The following is a 21,872-nucleotide window of genomic DNA, read 5'->3' on the forward strand; positions in this document are numbered from 1 at the left end:
GCACGAACGGGCGCTCCATAGCTGATTAAATAGGTAGCCAGGAGTGTAGAACCACTAAACGCCAACCAAGATGGCGGTGCTATGTTTACAGCAGGAAGAGGATTACCGGCTGTACGTTTCAAAATCGCCCTCCACAACAAACAGCCTCGTGGCTGCGGTGGACCGGGGCGCTTGACACCAGGCAACAAGAACAAGCAAGTGGCCCAAAGAATGCAGCTAAAATAATTTTGTTTAAAAGTAATCACAATAAAAACAATAAAAATAGCAATCTCGCCCAGCCGTCCCGCCAAATAGCTGAAATGAATCACCCCGTGAGGCAGCGAGCGGTGGTCTGAGAATGTAACAGACAGACTGGCGTTTCCAGTCCGGTTAAATGCCTGGCAGTGGGAGTGCAGAACCACTAGACCGCCAACCAAGATGGCGGTGCTTTGGCCTTACTGATTGAAAACCTCGGCCTTTCAGTTGTCTCTTATACTGACAACACCAAAATTGTAGTGTCAGTCACAGAAAATCCTGATAGCACAGCATAATGCTTTCATAACTGCATGCTACAGATCGGTAGTTGAATGTCCAGCAATTGTCTGAAATTGAACTCCGATAAAACTGAGGTGCTACATTTTGGAAATCACCCATCATTTTGGTACTCTAACTGGTGACCTCAGGAAATGGGTGCGCTCCCAGCTCCTGTTCCCAAAGTGAAAAAACTGGGAGTCCAATTTGATGAAAAACTTTCCTTTGTGAGACACGCCAATTCCATCACTTCATCATGTTTCTACATGTTTAAATCGCTTAGGAAGGTTCTCCATTTCATCCCACTGGCCCTATGTAAGGCAGTGATCACAGCTAAAATAGAATACTGAAATGGGCTTTTTCTGACTGCCCACAAGAAAGCACTGGACAAGCTCCAAATGGTCCAAAATGTGGTTGCCAGATTGCTTCTTGGAATACCACAACATCAATCGGTTTCCAAGTCTCCCCTTACTTTGTTGGCTCCCGGTTAGAAAGCAAGTAAGGCTATGAATAGAGCAAGTAGTCTCTATGCATAGCCTTTAAGGCCCTTCATCTTGAGGGTCCAGAGTCCATTAAATAGCTCTTTCAACAATAAATCCCTTCTAGGACTTTAAGATCCTACTCTCAGGCCAATGTGGTTGTGCCTAAATTCAAAAGAGCTACCTGGGGAGGCAAGAGTGTTGCAGTGGCCACTGCCAAACTCTGGAATTCGATGCCTCTGAAACTAAAAACCACAAAAAAACTGTTTTATCTTTTGCAAGGCTCTTAAAACCTGGCTGTTTAACAATTAGAACAGAACTGCTCTCTACTTTTTTTCCCATCTTTCATTGATGTCTGGTTCTATCCTTTCCCTTGGTCCACCCTCTGGGAGTCAGCGACTAGATACTTAAGTGTAGTAGTGCGCTTTAGAAATCCTGATTTCATTCATTTCATTTCATGGGGGAGGCGCACACTTCTTTACAAAAGAGGTCTGGGGATGGCTGGAAAATCACCAGCACCCCAAGGCACAAATTGTATCCGCCTTGCATGCCTGAAACGGCAGGAATGCAGGAACCACCGAAAGCCATGACAACTCCCACATACAGAGCTGACAAAGGACCAAGCAAAGAATGAAAGAGCTCAGCTTGTAGCTGACATTCAGAAGACCTGCACATGAGTCTCTACCAACATATGAGTAACTCTGGAGAAAGAGATAGACAGCTCAAATGAGGTAGACTCTGAGGTGGATGGTGGTGAAGAGACCCCGGCCCACTGAGGGTTACCAAGATGCCTTCTGAAGAGATTTCTGAAAGGTGTAGACGTCTGGATTACTTTCATAGACAGGTGTGGGCATGCTCTGACGGGCTCACACAATCCTGGTCAACTGTGACTATGTTCCTGCTTATCGGCTGCACTGTGACTCTCTTCCTTATTGGGTGCATATATATTGTGGTTAACTATAGAACCAATGGTATTTTGAGATTTTGTTTTTCTTGCGCGACAGATGTATCATGAGTTGGGGTGGCTGTCAGTTCGAAGACTGCAGTATGGTAAGGTATGTTTGGGGCAGAACTGAGTGGAAGGTGTTTGTTTAAAATGTTGTCTGACTGTGCAGCTCAGGGAGAGGAGTTATGTTAAACAGGACAATGGGCAAAGATATGCACACATTGACCGTAAAGTACACTAACTCAAAATACTCACATTTAACGCTAATGGACTAAGTAGTCAAATTAACCGGGGATTGGTGAACAGGGCACTATCACGATATGCTGCAGATTTGGTGTTTCTGCATGAAACACATCTGTGAGGATCTAACTGTGGCTTCCTGGGAAGGTTCCACCGGTTAGCCACATGGGGTACACATCTCGATCGAGGGGAGTCACAATTATGGTAAGGAAACCAGTTGCATTTCAGGTGAAGCAGAACTCCTCTGATAGGGGATGGTATACTGCGTTTCTGGGCAGGTGGAACATGGAGACAATTGCCCTGGTTCGTGTATATATTCCACCTGGTTTGCAGACTGAAATTCTGGCAAATTTGAGCGGGTTCCTGCTGAATCTCCCTCTTGCAATGGTGCTACTGGGAGAGGACTTTAACATGATATTAGATACCTAAATGGACAGAATGACCTCCGCTAACCATATGCCCTGAGAAAGGGGAAATTAAGGACCTTTGTGACGGCCATGTGTTTGGGAGACGTGTGGAGAGCGCTGCATAGGACACATAAAAGCTACTTCTTTTACTCGGGCGCAGAACTCTCATTCCAGGACAGATTACTTTTTTACACCACTAACAACACTGCACAGATTCACTGGGACAGACTTTAAGGAAAGAGGCCTCTCTGTCCATTCACCACTGTGCATTACCCTAATCACTGAGACTAAGCGAGGGAGGACAGAATGAGAAATGGCCACATGATTACTTGCAGATGAAAAAGTACCCAAGATCCTCAATAAAGCGATGGGCTAATACTTTAGAGAGGTCACTGATGTGATGACTCGTTGGGAGGCTTATAGGGCCACCATAAGGGGAGTGATCGTAGTGGGTGAAATTGGAGACAGGAAAGAGAGGGCCTGTAGGGATTTGGAAGAGGAAATTATTGCCCTTGTATCAGACCACCAATCAGCATCTTCTGTCGCCACATTACAGGGAGCTCACCTCAAGACAGATGAATATATAACACTTTGCCATGGATGAACTCCAACAAGCATACATGGTCGCACAAGCGGCTACACGAGGTGGGAGACAAGCCTGGTAAACTACTGGCCTGGTTCCAGAGCAGAGACAGGAACAACCTATCAATCAATCATGGATTTATAGAGCGCACTACTCACCCGTGAGGGTCTCAAGGTGCTGGCGGAGGGGGTTCGGGCAGCTCCGAGGACATCCGAAAAGCTAGGTCTTGAGGCACTCCCTGAATGCTTGCAGTATGGGCCTTTGTCTGATGCTGAGGGTGAGCTTGTACCAGGTGTTGGCCAGGATGTAGGACATCCTATTGGGAAAATCGTTTGCCCAGATAGCTCAACTGTCACAAGTGGTGAGGAGATAGCTAAGGTAATGGACTATAATATGCAGGACTTACACGTGGACATGGCTCAAGCTCTGGGGCTAGAGGGACCCCTGACTCCTGAAGAAATTAGCCTAGCATTTACACAGCTTAAGTCAGGTAAATAATAGGGCCCAATTGGACTACCAGCCAAATTTTTCAGGACAATGGCCAATAAGGAAAATGCTACTTATCAGTATGAGCCTGTTCTTGGCATGTAGCGTTGTAGATTTGTATAATGTAGCATAGATTGCCATCTGAGGTTGGGCTCGGATGTTTGCACTTTGTTATTTTAGAGGTTTTGTAGTCACGAGATAGGTGACTCCTCCTTTGGTTGGTAGTGCGCATGGGCATCGACTCCATCTCCAGATTGTTTTCGCCATAAAGGGTGATGATGGAGTTAACTCGAAATAGAAAGATGTCCATGTGTAATGTATCTAAGTAAGATATTACTGCAACAGACATAGGTATCCGGGGAGGAGGGTGGGTGTACACGAATCTCCAGCTCTACATGCCAAGAACAGATGCATACTGGTAAGTAGCATTACCGTTCGAGGCATATGGGCTGTAAATTGTATACTGTAGCATAGACTATACAGCAGTTTTGCCTTAGCGGTGGCTACCTGTATTGGTTGCATTAGTTTGAAACAAAGTTCTTAGTACAGCTTGGCCCACACTAGCTTGTTGTTTTGCTTGCACATCCACACAGTAATGTTTAATGAATGTGTGTGGTGTAGACCATGTTGCTGCCTTACAAATCTCATCCATGGGGATATTCCCAAAGAATCCCATAGATGCCCCTATTTTGCATGTGGAATGCGCCCTAGGGGGAATTGATAATGTACGCTTTGCTTTTTGACAGCATATTTGAATTGTTTTAACAATCCACCTGGCTATTCCTGATTTTGATATAGGATTGCCCTTATGTGGTGGTGAGAAAGCTACGAAAAGTTGTTTCGTTTTCCTGAAACTTTTTGTTCTCTCAATGTAGTAAAGAATAGCTCTCTAAATGTCAAGCGTATGAAGAGCCCGTTCTGCTACTGAGTCTGGTTGAGGAAAAGAAACTGGGAGCTCAACTTACTGGTTCAGGTGAAAAGGAGAGACTACTTTAGGTAGGAATTTAGGGTTTGTCCTAAGAACCACTTTGGTGTGATGTATTTGCAAAAATGGTTCTTGTATGGTTAATGCCTGGAGTTCACTAACTCTCCCGAGAGATGTGATGGCCACAAGGAAGGCTACTTTCCATGTGAGAAATTGTAACTCACATTTGTGTAAAGGTTCAAATTGGGGACCCATGAGCCTGGTAAGGACAATGTTTAGATTCCAGATTGGAGAGGATGGAATTCTGGGAGGAATTATCCTTTTAAGACCTTCCAAGAATGCTTTAATGGCAGGAACCCTAAACAATAACAATTGTTGTCTGTTTTGCAGGTAAGCTGCTATGGCAGCAAGATGTAATCTTATGAATGTGTATACTAGATTACATTTTTGTAGATGCAGGAGATAAGAAATAATGTTTTGAATGGAAGCTTCTAATGGATTGATTATGTTGCTATTGCAGTAAATCACAAATCTTTTCCATGTAGCTGCATAGCAAGCTCTAGTAGTAGGACGTAAAGCCTCCTTGATAACATTCATGCAGTCTAGTGGGAGGTTGAGTTATCCAAACTCTAAGACTTCAGGAGCCAGATCGCTAGGTTCAGTTGAGCTGGATGAATTATGTCTCCATGGTTCTGTGTGACAAGCTTTGGGGAAAGGTGTAACTTTTGGTGTGGAGTTCTAGCAGTGTTGTGAACCACGGTTGGCGGGCCCAAGTTGGAGCAACCACGATCATTGTGGGAGACTGTTGTTTGAGCTTGCAGACTAGTAGCAGAATGAGTGGGAGAGGCGGAAAAGCGTACGCAAATCTCCCTGACCAGTTCATCCATATCGCAGTGGGCAGTGGGTGTGGATACCTGGAGGCGAAGCTTGGGCATTTTGTGTTTAAGTGTGTGGCAAACAGATCTATGTCTGGATGACCCCACATTTGAAAAAGGCTGAAGAACTTTGGGATGAAGTTCCAACTCATGAATCTATTGTAGCTGACGACTGAGCAGTTTGGCTATCTGATTGTGTGTCCCAGGTAGATGCTCTGCTAAGGGGTATATTTTTTGAGGAATGGCCCAACTCCATATGCTTTGTGCTAGTTGTGAAAGCTGTGTCCCTGATTTTGTATGTTGTACATTGCTGTCATGTCTGTCCGGGTGAGGACAGCTTTGCCTACGAGGTGAACCTGAAATGACTTGAGAGCGAGAAATATGGCCAGTAATTCCAGATGATTGATGTGAAGGAGTTTTTGTTGAGGGGTCCATATACCCTGAATGGTATGGGTTAAGAGATGATCTCCCCAGCCGGTGAGCGATGAGTCTGCTGTCAGCCCTATCGGTGGAACTAGGTCCATGAACTGCCGCCCCCTAAAAACAATTTGTGTGTTCCACCACTGCAGAGAGTGATGTGTGCGGCTGTCCACCAACACCAGATCTGTAATCTGACCCTGGGCCTTGTTCCACTGATGTGCCAAACATTCCTATAATGGACGGATTGGGAGTCTTGCACAAGGGACAATTGAGATCCGAGAGGCCATCATCCCTATGAGCTGCATAAAACGTGAGCTGGTAGTGATTTTTATGGATGAAATTTTGTTATGAGAGCTAGCATAGTGGCTATCCTGGCAGGATTGGGAAATGCTAGTGCCTTGGAAGTATCTATTGTTGCACCTAGATACTGTTGGGTGTGGGATGGTTGAAGATGTGACTTGGTAAGGTTTATTGTAAACCCTAAGTCGTGCAGCAGCTGGATTGTCTTGTGTGTTTGTCGTGGACAATCCATGTGTGACTTGGCTTTTAGGAGCCAGTCGTCCAGGTAAGGAAACACATGAATGTGCTGTCTTCTTAAGTGGGCTGCTACCACTGCAAGGCATTTTGTGAAGAGACTGGGTGCTGTTGTCACTCCGAATGGAGGGACTTTGAACTGGTAGTGCCGACCATCCACTACAAACCATAGGTATTTCCTGTGAGCAGGGTGAATCGGAATGTGAAAGTAGGCGTCCTTGAGATCTAAAGTGGCAAGGAAATCGCCATGTTGGAGCAGTGGAAGAACAAGTTGCAGAGTGACCATGTGGAAGTGGTCAGATTGTATGTACAGGTTTAAGGGTCTGAGGTCTAGTATTGGCCTGAGAGTACCGTCCTTCTTTGGAATGGGAAAGTAAAGGGAATAAACCCCTGTACCTAGATGATGTGGAGGCACTGGTTCTATTGCATGTTTTTGCAAGAGAGATAGAACCTCCTGCTTCAGAAGCGTAAGATGTTCTGTGGACATTGGTCGATGTCTGGGTGGTATGTGAGGAGGGATAGAGGTGATTTCAAGGCAGTAACCATACTGGATAATTTGTCTCACCCACCCATCTGTGGTGATGTTATTCTAGACAGGTAGGAACTGTTATAGTCTTCCTCCGACCAGAGTGGAATGGTCTGGAGGAAGCGGAGGGAAGTCAATGTTTGGTAGTAGGGGAGGTTCGGTTGTAGTTACCTCAAGCTCGTCCCTTGTTATTATTTCCTCTGTACCCACCCCTAAAATATCCCCGTTGGGGGATGTTTGTATAAGATTATTATAGGAGGAAGTTGTAGCCTCTGTGGTAATGTTTTTGAATCCGCCCCTCTAGAAGGAGCAACAAAAGGACCCCCATGTAGTCTGAAACTGTAATGCTCCCATAGATTTAGCAGTGTCAGTGTCTGTCTTCATTTTATCTAGAGCTGTGTCTACAGCTGGCCCAAAGAGGTGTTCTTGATCAAATGCTTGATTTAAAATAGTTGTTTGCACTTCCTTCTTGAAACAGGAAATGCGTAACGATGCATGTCTATGGAGTAAGACACTGGTGTTAACAGATCTAGTTGCATTGTCTGCTGCATCAAGAGCACATGTGATGGAGGCATTTGCAATTAACTTGCCCTCCTGGACCAGATCATTGGCCTTGGCTTTGTATTGGTCAGGTAAGTGTTGTATAAGATTGTCTAGCTCATCGCAGTGAGCCCTGTCATATCTGGTGAGTAGAGCTTGTGCATTGGCTATTCTACAATGATTAGCTGCTTGATAAGCAACACGCTTACCTGATGCATCCAGCAATTTAGACTCTTTATCTGAGGGTGGTGCATCACCAGAAGTTTTGGAGTTAGCATGTTTTCTTGCATTGGAGACTACCAAGGAGTCTAATGGGAGTTGTGCTTTGATGTACATGGGATCTTTAGGGGCAGGTCTATATTTTTTCTCAATGTGTGGTTTGAGAATCCTGGCCCTGACAGGGTCTTTAAATATGTTGGGTGCGTGTTTAATTACCCCTTTAAGCATGGGCAATGTGTGTATGATTTTATGGGTATGAGCAAAAGTGTCCATTAAAAAAATCTTCCTCCATGGGGTCTGAATGTAGTGACATGCCAAGGTATTGAGCAGCCCTATTAATAAGTTGCTTAAACCTATATTGTCTTCTGGGGTGAGGGCTTAGATGGGTATGCATCAGGATCAGGGATGTCTGGAGGATCTTCAGGATCGTCATAATCATCCCATGTATACTGTGGAGGGCTAGTGTTATCCTCATTAGGGTCATCTAAGGTATAATGACAGTGTCCGTCCCCACCCCCTAAATCATCATCATCCTGCGGTGATAAGGGTGAGCATGGACATAATCTAGGAGATTGTATAGGAGAGTTTATCGTTCTTTCAATTAGCCATAGGCCCCAATGGCGTCGATAGGCCCAACGGCCCGTGTCAACAACCAGAGTAGAGAAATATAAGTTTGCGAATGAGACAATACCGTTGAAGATGATAGATTGCGCATCGAAAAAGTTTTGAAAACACGGTACCAAGCCGGAGCACAGCAAGTCCCATCCGAACCCGATGGCGGAAAAAAACAATCTGGAGATGGAATCGATGCCCATGCGCACTACTAACCAAAGAAGGAGTCACCTATCTCGTGACTACAAAACATCTACAATAACAAAGTGCAAACATCTGAGCCCAACACCAGATGGTGATCTATGCTACAGTATACAATCTACAGCTAATATGCCTCGAACGGTTGTTACCTCATTAATTGACATGTATATGGAGAAATTTCGCACAGGGAGCTTTCCAGAGATTTATGCACAACAACGATCACACTCGTTCCTAACGGAGGGAATACCACAGACAGATGGGATTCCTAAAGACCAATTTCTCTACTTAATGCAGGTACAAAAGTATTGGCTAAGGTGCTAGCTAACGGGATGCAAAATGCCATATTTGATCCAGACCATAATGGCTTCAACCCCACAATCCAGAAGTCATTGATCAATGAATCCCGTGGATGCCCAGGTCTTGGGCTAAAGATGGGGTGGCTCCTGGGAGGATCTATATCATTGTTTGCCGATGATATCCTACTACATATTGTAGAACGTGATTACCCCCTGGAGAGACTCAGGAATATATTTAGGATTTATTGGCACTTCACTGGCTTGGGGATCAACTGGAATAAGCCACTGAAATTCCAGGGGACCTGAAGAGCGGATGGAACATTACCTATGCCCCTGCACATGGCCACACACCACTGTAAATGTAAATACCGATTCGGTAATGACCATTGATTCCTATGGGCTTCAATGCCCATAGGAATCAATGGGCATTACCGATTCGGTATTTACCGAATCGGTAAATACCGAATCTTAACGATTCGGCATTTACCGATTCCGATTTACCTACATTTCCCCCCCCTCTAATTTACCACTTCTTAAATACCGAATCGGTATGATTCGGTATTTTAAAAGTGGTAAATTAGAATTACCTACATCGGGCCCTATATGTTTCTATCCCCCTCAAGAAAGCATTACAGCGTAAAAACACATTAGTGCTACAATTTTACTTACCTGCAAATATCGATATCTCCAAAAGTACTGACCCAATAGAGAAGTTCTTGGTGTTAACATATATTAAAAATATACCTGTTATTTTTATAAATGGGTCTCAAATTTCCTCTTGAGTCTCATTTATTCACTCTGTGTGTTCAACAAATACTTACCACTCCCCTTTCAAAAGTCGTGACTGCTCACCCACACTAACAGAAAAGGAGATCATTTGGGATTATTAATTTAAGCCCTGTAAGCCAATAAGGGTCACCTGGACTTGCTACATAGTGTAGCTCTTTTTGGTACACTACAAAAAAGCCAGCTTCCTAGATGGATGTATTGGCTCTTGTCTGATGGCACATTTCCACTCATTTAAGGTGTGTCCCTTGATGAGAAGCGACACTTCTTCTCTACTCTTGGGGCCATTGCCTTAGCCAAAGCGGATTCTTTAAATGTTTCTCTGCCGTGGTCTAGCATACATGAGAACACCGGTGAGAAACAGGTTCATTTTTTGTTTCAGTAGTAAGCCTCTGGGAGGAAACATGCCTCTGAGTGTTTTTCCTCCAGCTGCACTCCATAGGTGCCTGCAGCCTTTTTACTGTTGTGTTGTATACAGAGATGTTGCTGGTGGTGATGATTTCGATGAGTAAGACTCCACCCCTTTATCTGTCTTGCCAGTCATCAGTTGTTTCCCATAAATGAGAGAGGCCTTCTTGTTTTTCTTCCTCCAGGTCAAAGAACTCCTGTTCCAACTCTTTCACCAGCTCTGGTGTAGTGGGTTGTTTGAGCTCCTCTGTTTCCACTACTTCCAATTGACAAGGTCAGGTGCCTCAGCGGGTTTTGGCATCGATGCTGAGTGACTATTTAATGCTGCTGTGGCTCCCGTCTTCTCAGATGGCGTTGATCTGGTTTTCGCCATCTGCCTCCCACCCATGCCTTTAATCCTCTCTCAATGTTGTCTCAGACCCATGTGGCTCCTTGGGCTTCACTCTGCCCTCTGGCATTGACTATTTCAGCGTCATTGCCGGTATCTTCGAGACGGAGGTTCTCGGCTCGACTGTTCTACCTCTGAGGTATTACCTTTTGTCTGTGTTCCTCCCTTGGTGCTTTCTTGTGATTCTTGCTGGTTTGGCCCTCGATGATCCCTTTGTGGTCTGTCTCTTTCCCTTGGGCCTCTCCGTCTCCAGGATGTACTTCTCATCGCTCACCAGGCCCAGGTCTTTTAAGGACTCCTGTTTTCTAATCGACAATGCAATTGTATAGTGTGCCCACCTCTGCTTCTGCCTTGCTCTTATGGTCTTGGCAAGAACTTTGCGCGTGCCTTGCAGTCCTCTGAGCTGTGGCCCTTACCATTACAGACCTCATATGTGTCCTTCTGTGCAAACATATGGTGGCACTTGGGGCAGAATCGAAAGGTGGTATGCTCAATGCCCCTTTCTTATTCTACATGTACTGGGGCTTGTTGCACCACCCTTCTCACCTCAGTGTCACTTAGTGACTTTTGGTGCTTTCTTGGTCTCTTTTCGGTGTCCTCCATCCGCACAGTCATCGTTACTCCTATTCTCTCGATGGAGATGGTCAGTGAAAACATATTTTCTTCGCACAATTCTTTCTTCTTCAACTCTGGAGTTCTCCTATAGGCTTCCAGACCCAAAGGCAGATAAAATAGTTATAAGATGCCAACTGCATCGAGGGATTTCTTGTGCATACGTCTGATGTCAAACTAGGAGGATTTAAACCCAAATGGTAGACGACATCCACCAAAAATGAGAGAAAAGAGATTTCACTTCAAGGAGACTTTCCTGTTCCAATCACTACATGGCAGAAAAATGCATAGCAAGTGAATCCAGACAAGATTCACCCTGCAGAACTTCAGTTTGGGAGCAGCTATAGAAAGAATCTTTCCACTCACTGGAATTGTAATTTAAAATCCTCTTTGACTGTAACGTTGGATTTTAAATTACTATTCTTAAAATGCCACATATAGAATGTTCTGCCTAAACCAAATGTGCCTTTCTGCCAGTATCAAAGGTCACATGAATGTTAATGGCTCTCTAGTGTGATGTGTATTCCTTTCCAGACATGCGGAAAAAAGGGCATTGGGTGAGGGAAAGTGAGCTCTCCTTAGCAGTGTTGCCTGGGGGGGTTCATGTGGTTAAAAGAATAGCCTGAGGGTTATGCCCACCCCCTGCCTGACTTCTGAAGCTGCCTTCCCTCTCACAATGCTGCTCATACCTGGGTCTGCCTGCCTTTATCCCTCTATAAAATTGAAAGCAAGCCAGGACAAAGAGGAAGGTTAGACAAAAGGGGCATCCTCCAAGCAGTGGGTATAAACATGAAAGCCTGAGATGCTCCCACCGGAACACTCCAGGACATGTAAAGATTCAGAAAAAAAGACTACCCTTCAGAAGTGAAGAAGGAAGATGAGATCGCTTTGCCTTGAAGCCAGGATCCCAGTAGTAACTGAAAGGATCAGTTGCCTGACTTCCTGTTTCAGTTACAGAAACACAACAAGCTTCAAGAGGCCTTCCCTGCAACCGCCCAACTGACCATCACCAACTGGGCCTTCCTGAACTCTGCTACTGACCTCTGTTTGGGTGAGTCCTGGCACCCATGAGTAGCCACCCTAGGTCCTGGACCATTTGCTGGGGTCAGAGTGTACTTCTTCAATCTGCAAACTGCAAGAACTGAACTGAAGGTGGAAATTCTGAGATTTGAGGCTCTTTGGATCAACATCAACCTGCTTGCATCTCCCATCAACACAAAGCTCCGATAGCGACTTGCACAGAGCTCCAGCAGCATCCTAATTGTTGTACCAGCGACGGCCGCCTGCATCTCCTCCAAATGTGAAGCTCCAATGGTGTCATGCTCTTCATGCCAACAACGATCTCCTCACTGCTAATTCTAAGCTCCAGTTGAGGCTCCTCGCATGGAATTGGACTAAGGAGAAGGTGAACTTTCCACTAGGATAAACCTGGCCCGTCTCAGTTGGTTTGAACTTCTGACTTTGACCCAATCCAGGTGACCAGATAGCCGTGATTGGCTCTTTGTTTTTTTTACACTGTTTTTACCTGAAACGTAAAAAATTCATACGTTTGTTCTACTTATTGGATGTTTGTTGATTTTCTGCCATTTTCTTTATTAAAATGTAATCTATCTAAATTGAATTGGTATTTTTCTTCTATTGCATTTTTACTTTACTACTGTTTGAGTACTGCATAAATATTTTACACTTTGCCTCTAAGTTAAACCCCACTGCCTCTGTGCAAGCTACCAGAGAATTGAGTACAGGTTTATTTAGTACATTTCGTGGTTCAGACTGACAAGGATTGTGTGTGTATTACTTGAGTAGGGCTCTCACACCCCTCAACTAATAACCACATCTTTTACAGATAACAATAGGTTTTATTTTAGCAATGATAACAGAGTATTATATTGATCCACTGGGAGGGTTTAAGGTATTCCAGTATAGGACAGGTGCGCTCTCAAGTAACCGCAGGGTACTATGGTATTGTAAGGTATCTGACTCCAGGCAAAGGGGCGGGCGGTAATCCCTCGTAACCGCTCAAAGGTGGATCACAAATCCACACTAATTGTACAAAAACAACGAAAGCCCCTGCTCTAGGAAATTATCCTGAAGATTCGCAGTCTGTTTCCCTGCGATGAAACACGTGTTGGCCAGAACAAGAGGAACAATAAACTGTTTTCCATAACAAGGATTCTACTTCATTGAAATTTCTGTCTTGATACAACGCTATCTATTGACTTTGAAACACTATCGATGTGCGCATTTCACTATTGTTACCACAACTAGGACTCACTGAGATTTTATGATAATTTCCTAGAGCAGGGGCTTTCGTTGTTTTTATAACAGAGTATTATGTTTTACAGACTATCACACTACCCCTGTAAAGAGAGGCTCACAGGTTGAATCTACTAATTTTGCAAGGAATGTTAGACGGACATCTTTGCAGGTCTATGCATAATAATATGACTATGTAGAGTGAGGCACTCAGAGGTCAATATGAGCTGATTAGAAAGGCTGGACCAGCACAGTTTGGGATATGTCCTATTGTGCAACTGGAGCTCACTTACCGTTGTATAGGAAAGATCTTTCAATGGGTTGTTGGAACTCCATTCTCATGACACGCTCAAGGAATATCTTGTCTTTCACTAGATAGTCCATATCTTTGTAAACCTGGATAAGAATTGAACGTTTTAGCACACTCCAATCTTCCAAAATTAAACAGGGACATCACCATTTCGCATAGATATAATTAATGATGTTTTAAAACCTTTACAGTTCCTAACTCCGCTTGGAGAATGTGGTGTGAGTGGGGCCAGGTAAGCATTCATATGTGGCATAGGGTCAGAGTATATATGTTTTCTCTGTATTTTAAAGCCAAGATGTACAATCTTTCCTCAAGGACCTACTTCAGAATATATATATATATATATATATATATATATATATATATATATATATATATATATATATATGCAAGTATGTCCTATAGAGCTCTAGATGTATAAGCTCCTTCTTGTAATCAGCCATATCATTTTATGTCTATTGGGCCATTGTTACCAAATGTTTTGAAAAGATTCAGACTGCCCCCTCTGGTATTTCCTATTAAACATAGGGCAAACTCAAAGACCACCAAAAATGTGAGTGGAGATAGTGATTCTGGTTTAAAAATAAATTACACAGAGGCTTCTAATTCAGATTGACACAGATGGGCAGGTCTACAGTTCAAAGCAAAATTAAGGCACATTATAAACAATGCATGGCACTGTGCAAAACAGCACTAGTAGTGCTCTGACAGTACTAAATATAAAAAAAATTGTAAATTTATACTTGTATAGCGCACTACTCACCCGCAAGGGTCTCAAGGCGCTTGTACGAATACCGCTGTGGAACCCGTCCTGGCTTTCCCTGTGAGGTGTCCACTCCTGGGCACCCCCAGGGTGAAGGCCAGGCATCCTTAGCGTTGTGGGGGCCGTTCTGGAGATTAAGAAAGCTATTGCCAAGAGTTGCAGAGTGGGACTCTATGGTTAGAATAGGCACCGAGGCGAGAATTATCAGGTCCGTGGAATTTCTGAGCCCAAGACCCGCCGAGGCGGGGAATTGAACCCTGGTCCCGGGCTAGACCTCTGCATCAGGGTCTGCCGCTCTAACCATTTGGCCACATTTGTATTTCTCTCTTCAAACTAATATGTTTCCTAGTCACCCCCAACCTGTCTTCTCAATGCTTCCAGGTTTTCTGCCTTACTGCATTGCATTTCAATAGAAATACTGTACACTCCTGCGCTGGGAAAAAACAAAAGGTTCCTAGAGCTGATTGACAGGCATTCGAGACAAGGGGAATAACAGAATGTTCTAGAGGTAGTAAGCAGAAGGGCATTTGAGAGTCAGGGAACAGCATAGTAGTGCCCAATACTGCCCTAAGTGAGCACGACCCATGCTTGATTTTCAGAATAATCACTATGTAAATAATGTTAGAATATTGTATGAAAATTGATCTCAAATAGATACCATGAAACAATGGCTTGGATCTTGAGGTGGATAAATGCTTCACACTAGTGCAACAGCAGGGCATTTTAGAGATAGAGATTGCAAGGAAATTTCCTAAGTAAGCACCAACAAGGAAAAAGGATGGTTCTGCTTATAAATGAGAACAAGGTGTCTGTAAATAGTGGAAAGACCCTTACATGCTCTAGAAACGCTGAGAGGAAGCGGTTGAAGGTGTAGTATGTCTTTATCCTCTGCTCCAGCAGCGGATTGCCCTCTGTCCGTGCTTTCATCCCACTGGGTGCCTGCTAACAGAAAGGAAGATTTTCAGTGTGCTATGAAATATAGACAACTTGTGATCTTGTTTCCACAAGTGGTGGATGGAATTGCATTACCACTTTTAGAAAAATTAAGTGATTTCCTGTACCTTATAAAAGGAATATGGATCAGACTCAAATTGGTCTCCGACCCCTTGCAGAAACCGAAGCCTCTGAGTCCAATCCCGACTCTAAAGACATCAAGCAGCCATCGAGGGATGTCGGCACCACAGAAACCCACTTGCAGAGTGGCTCAGATGTCCTGATTTTCGCATCCTCAACCAGTGAGACCAACAACCCCAAGGATCTGTGACTCATCAGCCTAGCCGACCTATCCCTTTGCACCAAGCGCTCCATTCTGGATTTTCGAGAACTAACTGAGCTGTTGTGTGCCCAGGGGCCTTGTGAACCAAGCCCCCCATTGGAAGCTCCTAGACTTGTCCCCAAGTACTCATCTGTAAACTGTTTTTAGGTGGCCTCTCCCTCTCTCCTTCATTTTAGCACATAAAAACCGACCAGCACCTTTGCACCTGGATGCCCCAGGGCAAATAAACTAACTGTTGGTAGTACTTTGGACCTTACTGCTCTACACCCTTAAGTCCTGAAGGGGACCCCGGAAACCTACTGCAAGTACCTATGGTCCAGATGCATCAAACGGTTTTGCCCATTCTGTGTCTATGGGAAAATGCGTTCATGCATATGGCCCTAAATGCCGTATAGGTCTTTTTCTCACATAGGAAAGCATTAGACGGAAAAACACATGTAAGTGAACATTTTACTTACCTGTGAAATTGAATATTTTAAAATGTACTTACTAGCATACAAAGTTCTTGGTATCAAAATGTATATAAAACGAAAAGTTTTTTTCTACATTGGTCTCAGATTTATTATTTGAGTATGGGTCTCATTTATTGCCTCTGTGAGTACAACAAATGCTTATCACTACCCTCTGATAAGCCTAAACTGCTTGCCCTCACTACCACAACAAAGAGAATTCAATGTCATAATTTTTGCCTCTGTAAACCAATAAATAAGGGTTGTCTGGACTCTCTACACAGTGTACCACTTTTTGGTGCACTGTATAGAGATCAAGCTTCCTACACAAACCTAGTTGCAATCCCAAGTATTATGCCAGTACCTTGGTGAGACCATCACCTGGTGGCTTCCAACACAGCCAAACTCACCTTACCTACAGCTAAATATTTAATGAGGAACAAACTGATTTTTAAGGACCTAGAAACCCAGTTTACCTCCAACACAGATCTGGACACAAATAAGTTCAATATATCTACGGATAGTTATATGAAGCTTTTGATATTGTAACACCCCTAATAACATCTAAAGATGGCCAAAGAAAAATAGCCTTTTAGGTCATGGCAATGACGCTCAACATTCTGGACAAATCACTTAATCTCCCCGCACCTAGAAAAAATACCAAAAAAAGAATATGTTCATCTGTAACGAAACTGGTGCTCATGTAAAGCGCTCTGATACCTCATATCTTCGGGTCTAGTTTGCGCTATATAAAACTCTACAAAAAAAAAGGTTGAATGTAGAATTAAAAAATTGCTAAGCTTCAACACACCTGGCTCAAAACAAACATTCCTCAAGACAAAATATGTCTACACAGACATAACACTGTATAGTTCCAAAATCAAACAATCTGAAAAAATAAAGCAAATATTCAAGCAAAATACACAATAAAAATGTGCAAAGACAGAATTTTAAAAGATACTCACAGAATGTTATAAATTAAAATGCAAAGAAGGAAGCTGTTGGGTTTGGCCCTCTCTACAGGGTCACCCCCAAACTTGTTGCCTTTACTTCTCTTGTTTTCTGAATTTGTTTCTTTTGGAATTAGGACACTGTGCAATTTATCATTGTTAAGCAGTACTAAAGTACCTGTGCTCTCTCCTTAAAACATGGAAAAAATTGATCCACACCTGATTGGTACATTTAATGTACTTGTAAGTCCCTTGTGTGAGAATAAACATCTAGGCAACTGTAGTAGCTTGTCGCACAGAAAAAAATAATTAAAGGCTAAAGGCTATTCTCAAAGTTCCTTTAATTAATTTTTTCTGTGCGACAAGCTACTACAGTTGCCTAGATGTTTATTCTCACACATGATTTTACCCTGATCTAGGAATTGTTTATTCTCTACTGTTCAGTGGGCCTTTGTTTGATTCACTCTTGTAATTCTCTTGTACATGGTTCTACATGTACCCAGGGCCTGTATATTAAATGCTACTAGTGGGCTTGAAGCACACATTTTACCACTCAATAAGGTAGCCCTTAAAAACTGCACTACAGGCTGCAATTGCAAGCCTGAGACATACGTTAGACTACGAACACGACCTGGCAAAATTTGCCAGGCCTTAACCTTCCTTTTTAATACAGGTGGGCCATAAACAACACACATGGTACAGTTCATTGTATTTCAAAAGTGGGACACATGTTTTTAAGCTTTACGTGTCATGGTAGTGAAAAACTCCTAAATTCATTTTTCACTACTCTGCAAAGGGGCTCACCTACAGCATACACTTAAAACCCAAACACTAGTCCTTAGTGACACTAGACTTTTTGGAACCTTGAGGGGAAGGAAGTAACTTTTCAGGTCAGATGTGGGGATAGTAGGGAAACTCGCCCACTTTGAAGACTGGCACCAGGTATACGTATTGGACCCTCAGAACAACTCCTCATTACACTCCTGGACCTGTGGATATTACATGAAAAAACTTGCATTTGCGAAGCAATAGGTCTTGTATTCACGCGCGTTTGAGCTATTAGCATTGTAAATGACAATGCCTTTTATTTATGTTTTAGATTTTAAAACCTAAATATAAAGCATCGTCATTTACAATACTAATAGCTTAAACTCTTGCAAATGCGAGACATATTGCATTTCAATAAAGGGCCTTCTCGACAGCTTGTTAGATTGTAAATATCAGACTGGCCTGCGATGACTTGAAAATAGTGATAAATAGTGCAGTAAAGATGTGTAACTGTTGTAAATTACACAAACACAAAGTGTGAAGTGAGAGTTACATATGATCCGAGCTATAAACACTAACAAAGCGCTCAACACCTTTCGCTCTGTGATTACACTGTTGCTGCTCAGGAGGAAGAATGGGAGGGAGGTTCTATTTCCTGCCCTCTCCATGATTTGAGTGTGCAGTGTGGCATTGCGTAATGTAATTGCTATCTTCGGCCTAATTAAAAACACTCCAGCTGCAGTAGGGCCCTGGCTTCCCCTCCTGGTGCAGGCTTGGCTGTGCTTTATGGCAGGCATGGATGGAGGGATGATCTCAGCTGCAGCTCTGGCCTTGTTCAGTGCCCCTGCTATTACTAGTGAGCGAGAGGTGCTGAGGTTGTGGTATTGGTGGTGCCGGTATTGGTGGTGCTGGTGGTATTGGTGGTGGCGTTAGTGGTGGTGTTGGTGGTGGTGTTAGTGGTGGTATTGGTATTGGTCATGGTACTGGTATTGGTGGTGGTATTGGTGGTGGGATTGGTATTGGTGGTGGTGGTATTGGTGTGGGTGGTATTGGTGGTGGGGGTGGTATTGGTTGTGGTGGTATTAGTGGTATTGGTGGTGGTGGTGGTACTGATATTGGTCATGGTACTGGTGTTGCTGGTGGTGGTAGTGGTATTGGTAGTGGGGTATTGGTGGTGGTGGCATTGGTCGTAGTGGTATTGGTGGGGGTGGTATTGGTGGTGGCAGTGTTGGTCGTGGTGGTGGTGGTATTGGTGGTGGTGTTGGTGGCAGTGTTGGTGGTGGTGTTGGTATTGATGTGGTGGCATTGGCGGGGGTATTGGTGGTGGTGGTATTGGTGGTGATGGTGGTATTAGCGGTGGTGGTGGTTTGGGTGGTATTGGTGGTGATGGTAGTGGTATTTGTGGTGGAGGTTGTAATGGTGGTGTTGGTATTGATGGTGGTGATGGTATTGGTGGTGGTGATGGTGGTGTTGGTGTTCGTGGTATTGGTGTTGGTGGCGGTATTGGTGGAGGTAGTGTTATTGGTGGTGGTGGTATGGATGGTGTTGGTGGTGGTATTGATATTGGTGGTGGTGGTATTGGTGGTTTTGGTATTGGTGGTGGCGGTTTTGGTGGCGGTATTGGTGGTATTGGCAGTGGTATTGATGGTGGTGGGGGTATTGGTGATGGTATTGGTAGTGGTATTGGTATTGGTGGTGGTGGTGGTATTGGTAGTGATGGTGGTATTGGTGGTGATATTGGCGGTGGTGGTGGTATTGGCGTGGTGGTGGTAGTGGTATCGGTGGTGGTGGTGGTATTGGTGGTGATGATATTGGTGGTGGTGGTATTGGTGGTGGTGGTATTGGTGGTGGTATTGGTGGAGGTGGTGGTATTGGTGGTGGTGGTTGTGTTATTGATGGTGTAGGTGTTGGTATTGGTGGTGGTGGTATTGGTGAAGGTGGTGGTATTGGTGGTGGTGGGGGTATTGGTGGTGTTGGTATTGTGGATATTGGTGGTGGTGGTGGTATTGAGGGTGGTGGTGTTAATAAAACAAGCTTTTGAAAACAACCCATCAGGTGGTTTTAGTACAGATGACATGTAACACAGATGTGCTGCTGTCAGCTTCAGCCCATTAGCACAGGATTATGTGCTACCTGGAATTCACATGACTTAATTCTCTAATCATTTCCAAATCCATTTTACTTGGGGGTGAGTGGGTTTGAAACCGACACGAGATAATGCTGGGTTGAAGTGATTGAAAGCAGGCACCCGTGTTACGGGGCAGCGGTGCTGCTTAAAAAACTCAAGCGGTTTGAGCTGAAGCAGCGCTTGTCTGGCCTGCAGTAAGAGAAACTCAATAAAGTAAATAGTGCTTGCAGACTAAATAACAGATCACGTGCAACAACTGAAGTAAAGGGGCCAGTCGCCATGTGAGGGTACTAATGAAGACAAGGCCATACAAAGGAGGGACTAACAAGCCTATTAATGAATCAGAAGGCAGCATTTACGAAAGACAACAACACAAGCCAATGAAAAATATGTGAGTAGAGTGGGTGCAGCTTCTCTCCCATACCCTACTAGAGCAGTCTCTCGGAGTGTGCGCGCAAGCGCGCTGCCGTTAGACTTGACCTAAAAAGGACTGTCTTGTTGCTTGAGGCTTGCCTTGTTCTTTAGAGTACTGCTCTGCTGTTACCAAACAACTGTCTTGCTACTTGAGTCCTGCCCTGCTCTTGCAGAAGAAAGAATGGACCTGCTCCCTTCATCCAAGGCTACCTAAGTGACTCCAGGAGTCAGTTAGATGACCTCCTGCAGGGACACAAGTTCCAAAGGCCTCTCTGCAATTTCTGGTTCTAGTGAAGGCGAGCAAGCAAGCCAGCCGGTCAGCTTTGCTACATTCTGCAAACCGCTTCAACGCTTTAACGTTTCGTCAAGGGTAGTAAGCACAAAATGAATACAATTTACAATTACGTTTTGTCGTCCCAAAAGAAATCCCAAAACAATTTCTAATTCATCTTGTTGGACCATTATGATGCAACTCTGATGTTTTGCTCTCAAGCTTCCCGAAGGGCATTTTACAGTGAATGAAAACAAAGTTCAAAGGAAGTATATTCATTTGAATGCTTTTTCTTCTCCTCTCTATGTTCCAACAACACAGTTAAAAACACTCTATAAAAATGTAATGAAATAGCCATTGTTTCACCCATTCGCAGAATGCTAAATATCGCAACAAAACTAGTTATAAAGTAATTGTCAGTCAATCCTAACAAACCATCTATATAGAAAGAGTAGCTAAGGTAGGCAATTAAATCTAAAGTGTCCTATCTGACCTTCTTGTGTTAGCTTTAAATGAAAAACTGCTGAGAGTTTACAAGAGACTGATGCACGACTGTCTCGATTCACAAATACTTTTCAATGTATGGCGTGATTTACTCTTGGAGTTCTCCTGACGCACTCTTGATAAAAGATGGAATCAAAGCTACCTTGTTTTTAATTTGAAGATAGCACACTCACCTGTGCAATGAGTGTGCAACCCAACAGGCTTTTTTACAGGTTGTCTGTACTGCACATAGCACAGTGTTTGATCAGCAAGGCCCATCAGATTAAGTTATTGGGTCACTTATGTCTTTTGGCACTGGAGAATCAAGACCCCGTCCATATCTTATTTATTCCATTTTACAATGTGTTCTGGGTATGCCCATCTTCCATTAGGCAATATTTGCACATCCCTATTTACACTTATCTCAGCTCAAGCACTAGCATGTCAAACACCATGATTAGCAAAGATACACTTAGATAAACTTAGATATTAAGTCTATGTTTAGACCTGAATTCTAACATTAAATCTAAAGTAAGACTTCAGGTCTAAACTTTACGTCTAAGTTTACCTTTGTAAATAAAGCCCAATGTGAACATTCCATTCACACACCCTTCTCCGGCATGGGCACTCCACTAGTACAAAGAATCACCAGTACTGCTTAGTGACTGAACCTATTAGATGCTGGTTCGGTAGTGAAAGATTCAAACCAAGCATCCGAAATAGTAGATGGCATGTTTCTGTTCTGCTTTTCAATTCCCTCATATCAGCCCTAGCACTGTATTACTCCACCATACGCAAGGGCTAGTTTTCT

At 43.7% G+C, this 21,872-nt stretch overlaps 1 protein-coding gene across 4 annotated transcripts in view; it reads right to left on the reverse strand.

Annotated features, from left to right (window-relative positions):
* LOC147677997 (meckelin-like) overlaps window positions 1-21,872 on the reverse strand; it is a 275,453-nt gene that overhangs the window by 10,981 nt on the left and 242,600 nt on the right. For 2 of the 4 annotated variants that reach the window (XR_015302475.1, XM_086945879.1), the window contains exons 25-26: window positions 15,157-15,261; window positions 13,543-13,645 (exon numbers count right to left, since the gene is read on the reverse strand). Coding sequence is in view for 2 of the 4 variants with exons in the window: in XM_086945879.1 (XP_086802005.1) it covers window positions 13,543-13,645; window positions 15,157-15,261 (208 nt within the window). In the remaining 2 variants the exon portion in view is untranslated. Of the gene's footprint in view, window positions 1-13,542; window positions 13,646-15,156; window positions 15,265-21,872 lie in introns of all 4 variants that reach the window. The other 2 variants (XR_015302474.1, XM_086945878.1) reach the window with 1 other exon arrangement.

The sequence above is a fragment of the Lissotriton vulgaris genome, chromosome 12, assembly GCF_964263255.1.
Source record: "Lissotriton vulgaris chromosome 12, aLisVul1.2, whole genome shotgun sequence".
In the NCBI taxonomy this organism is placed as follows: domain Eukaryota; kingdom Metazoa; phylum Chordata; class Amphibia; order Caudata; family Salamandridae; genus Lissotriton; species Lissotriton vulgaris.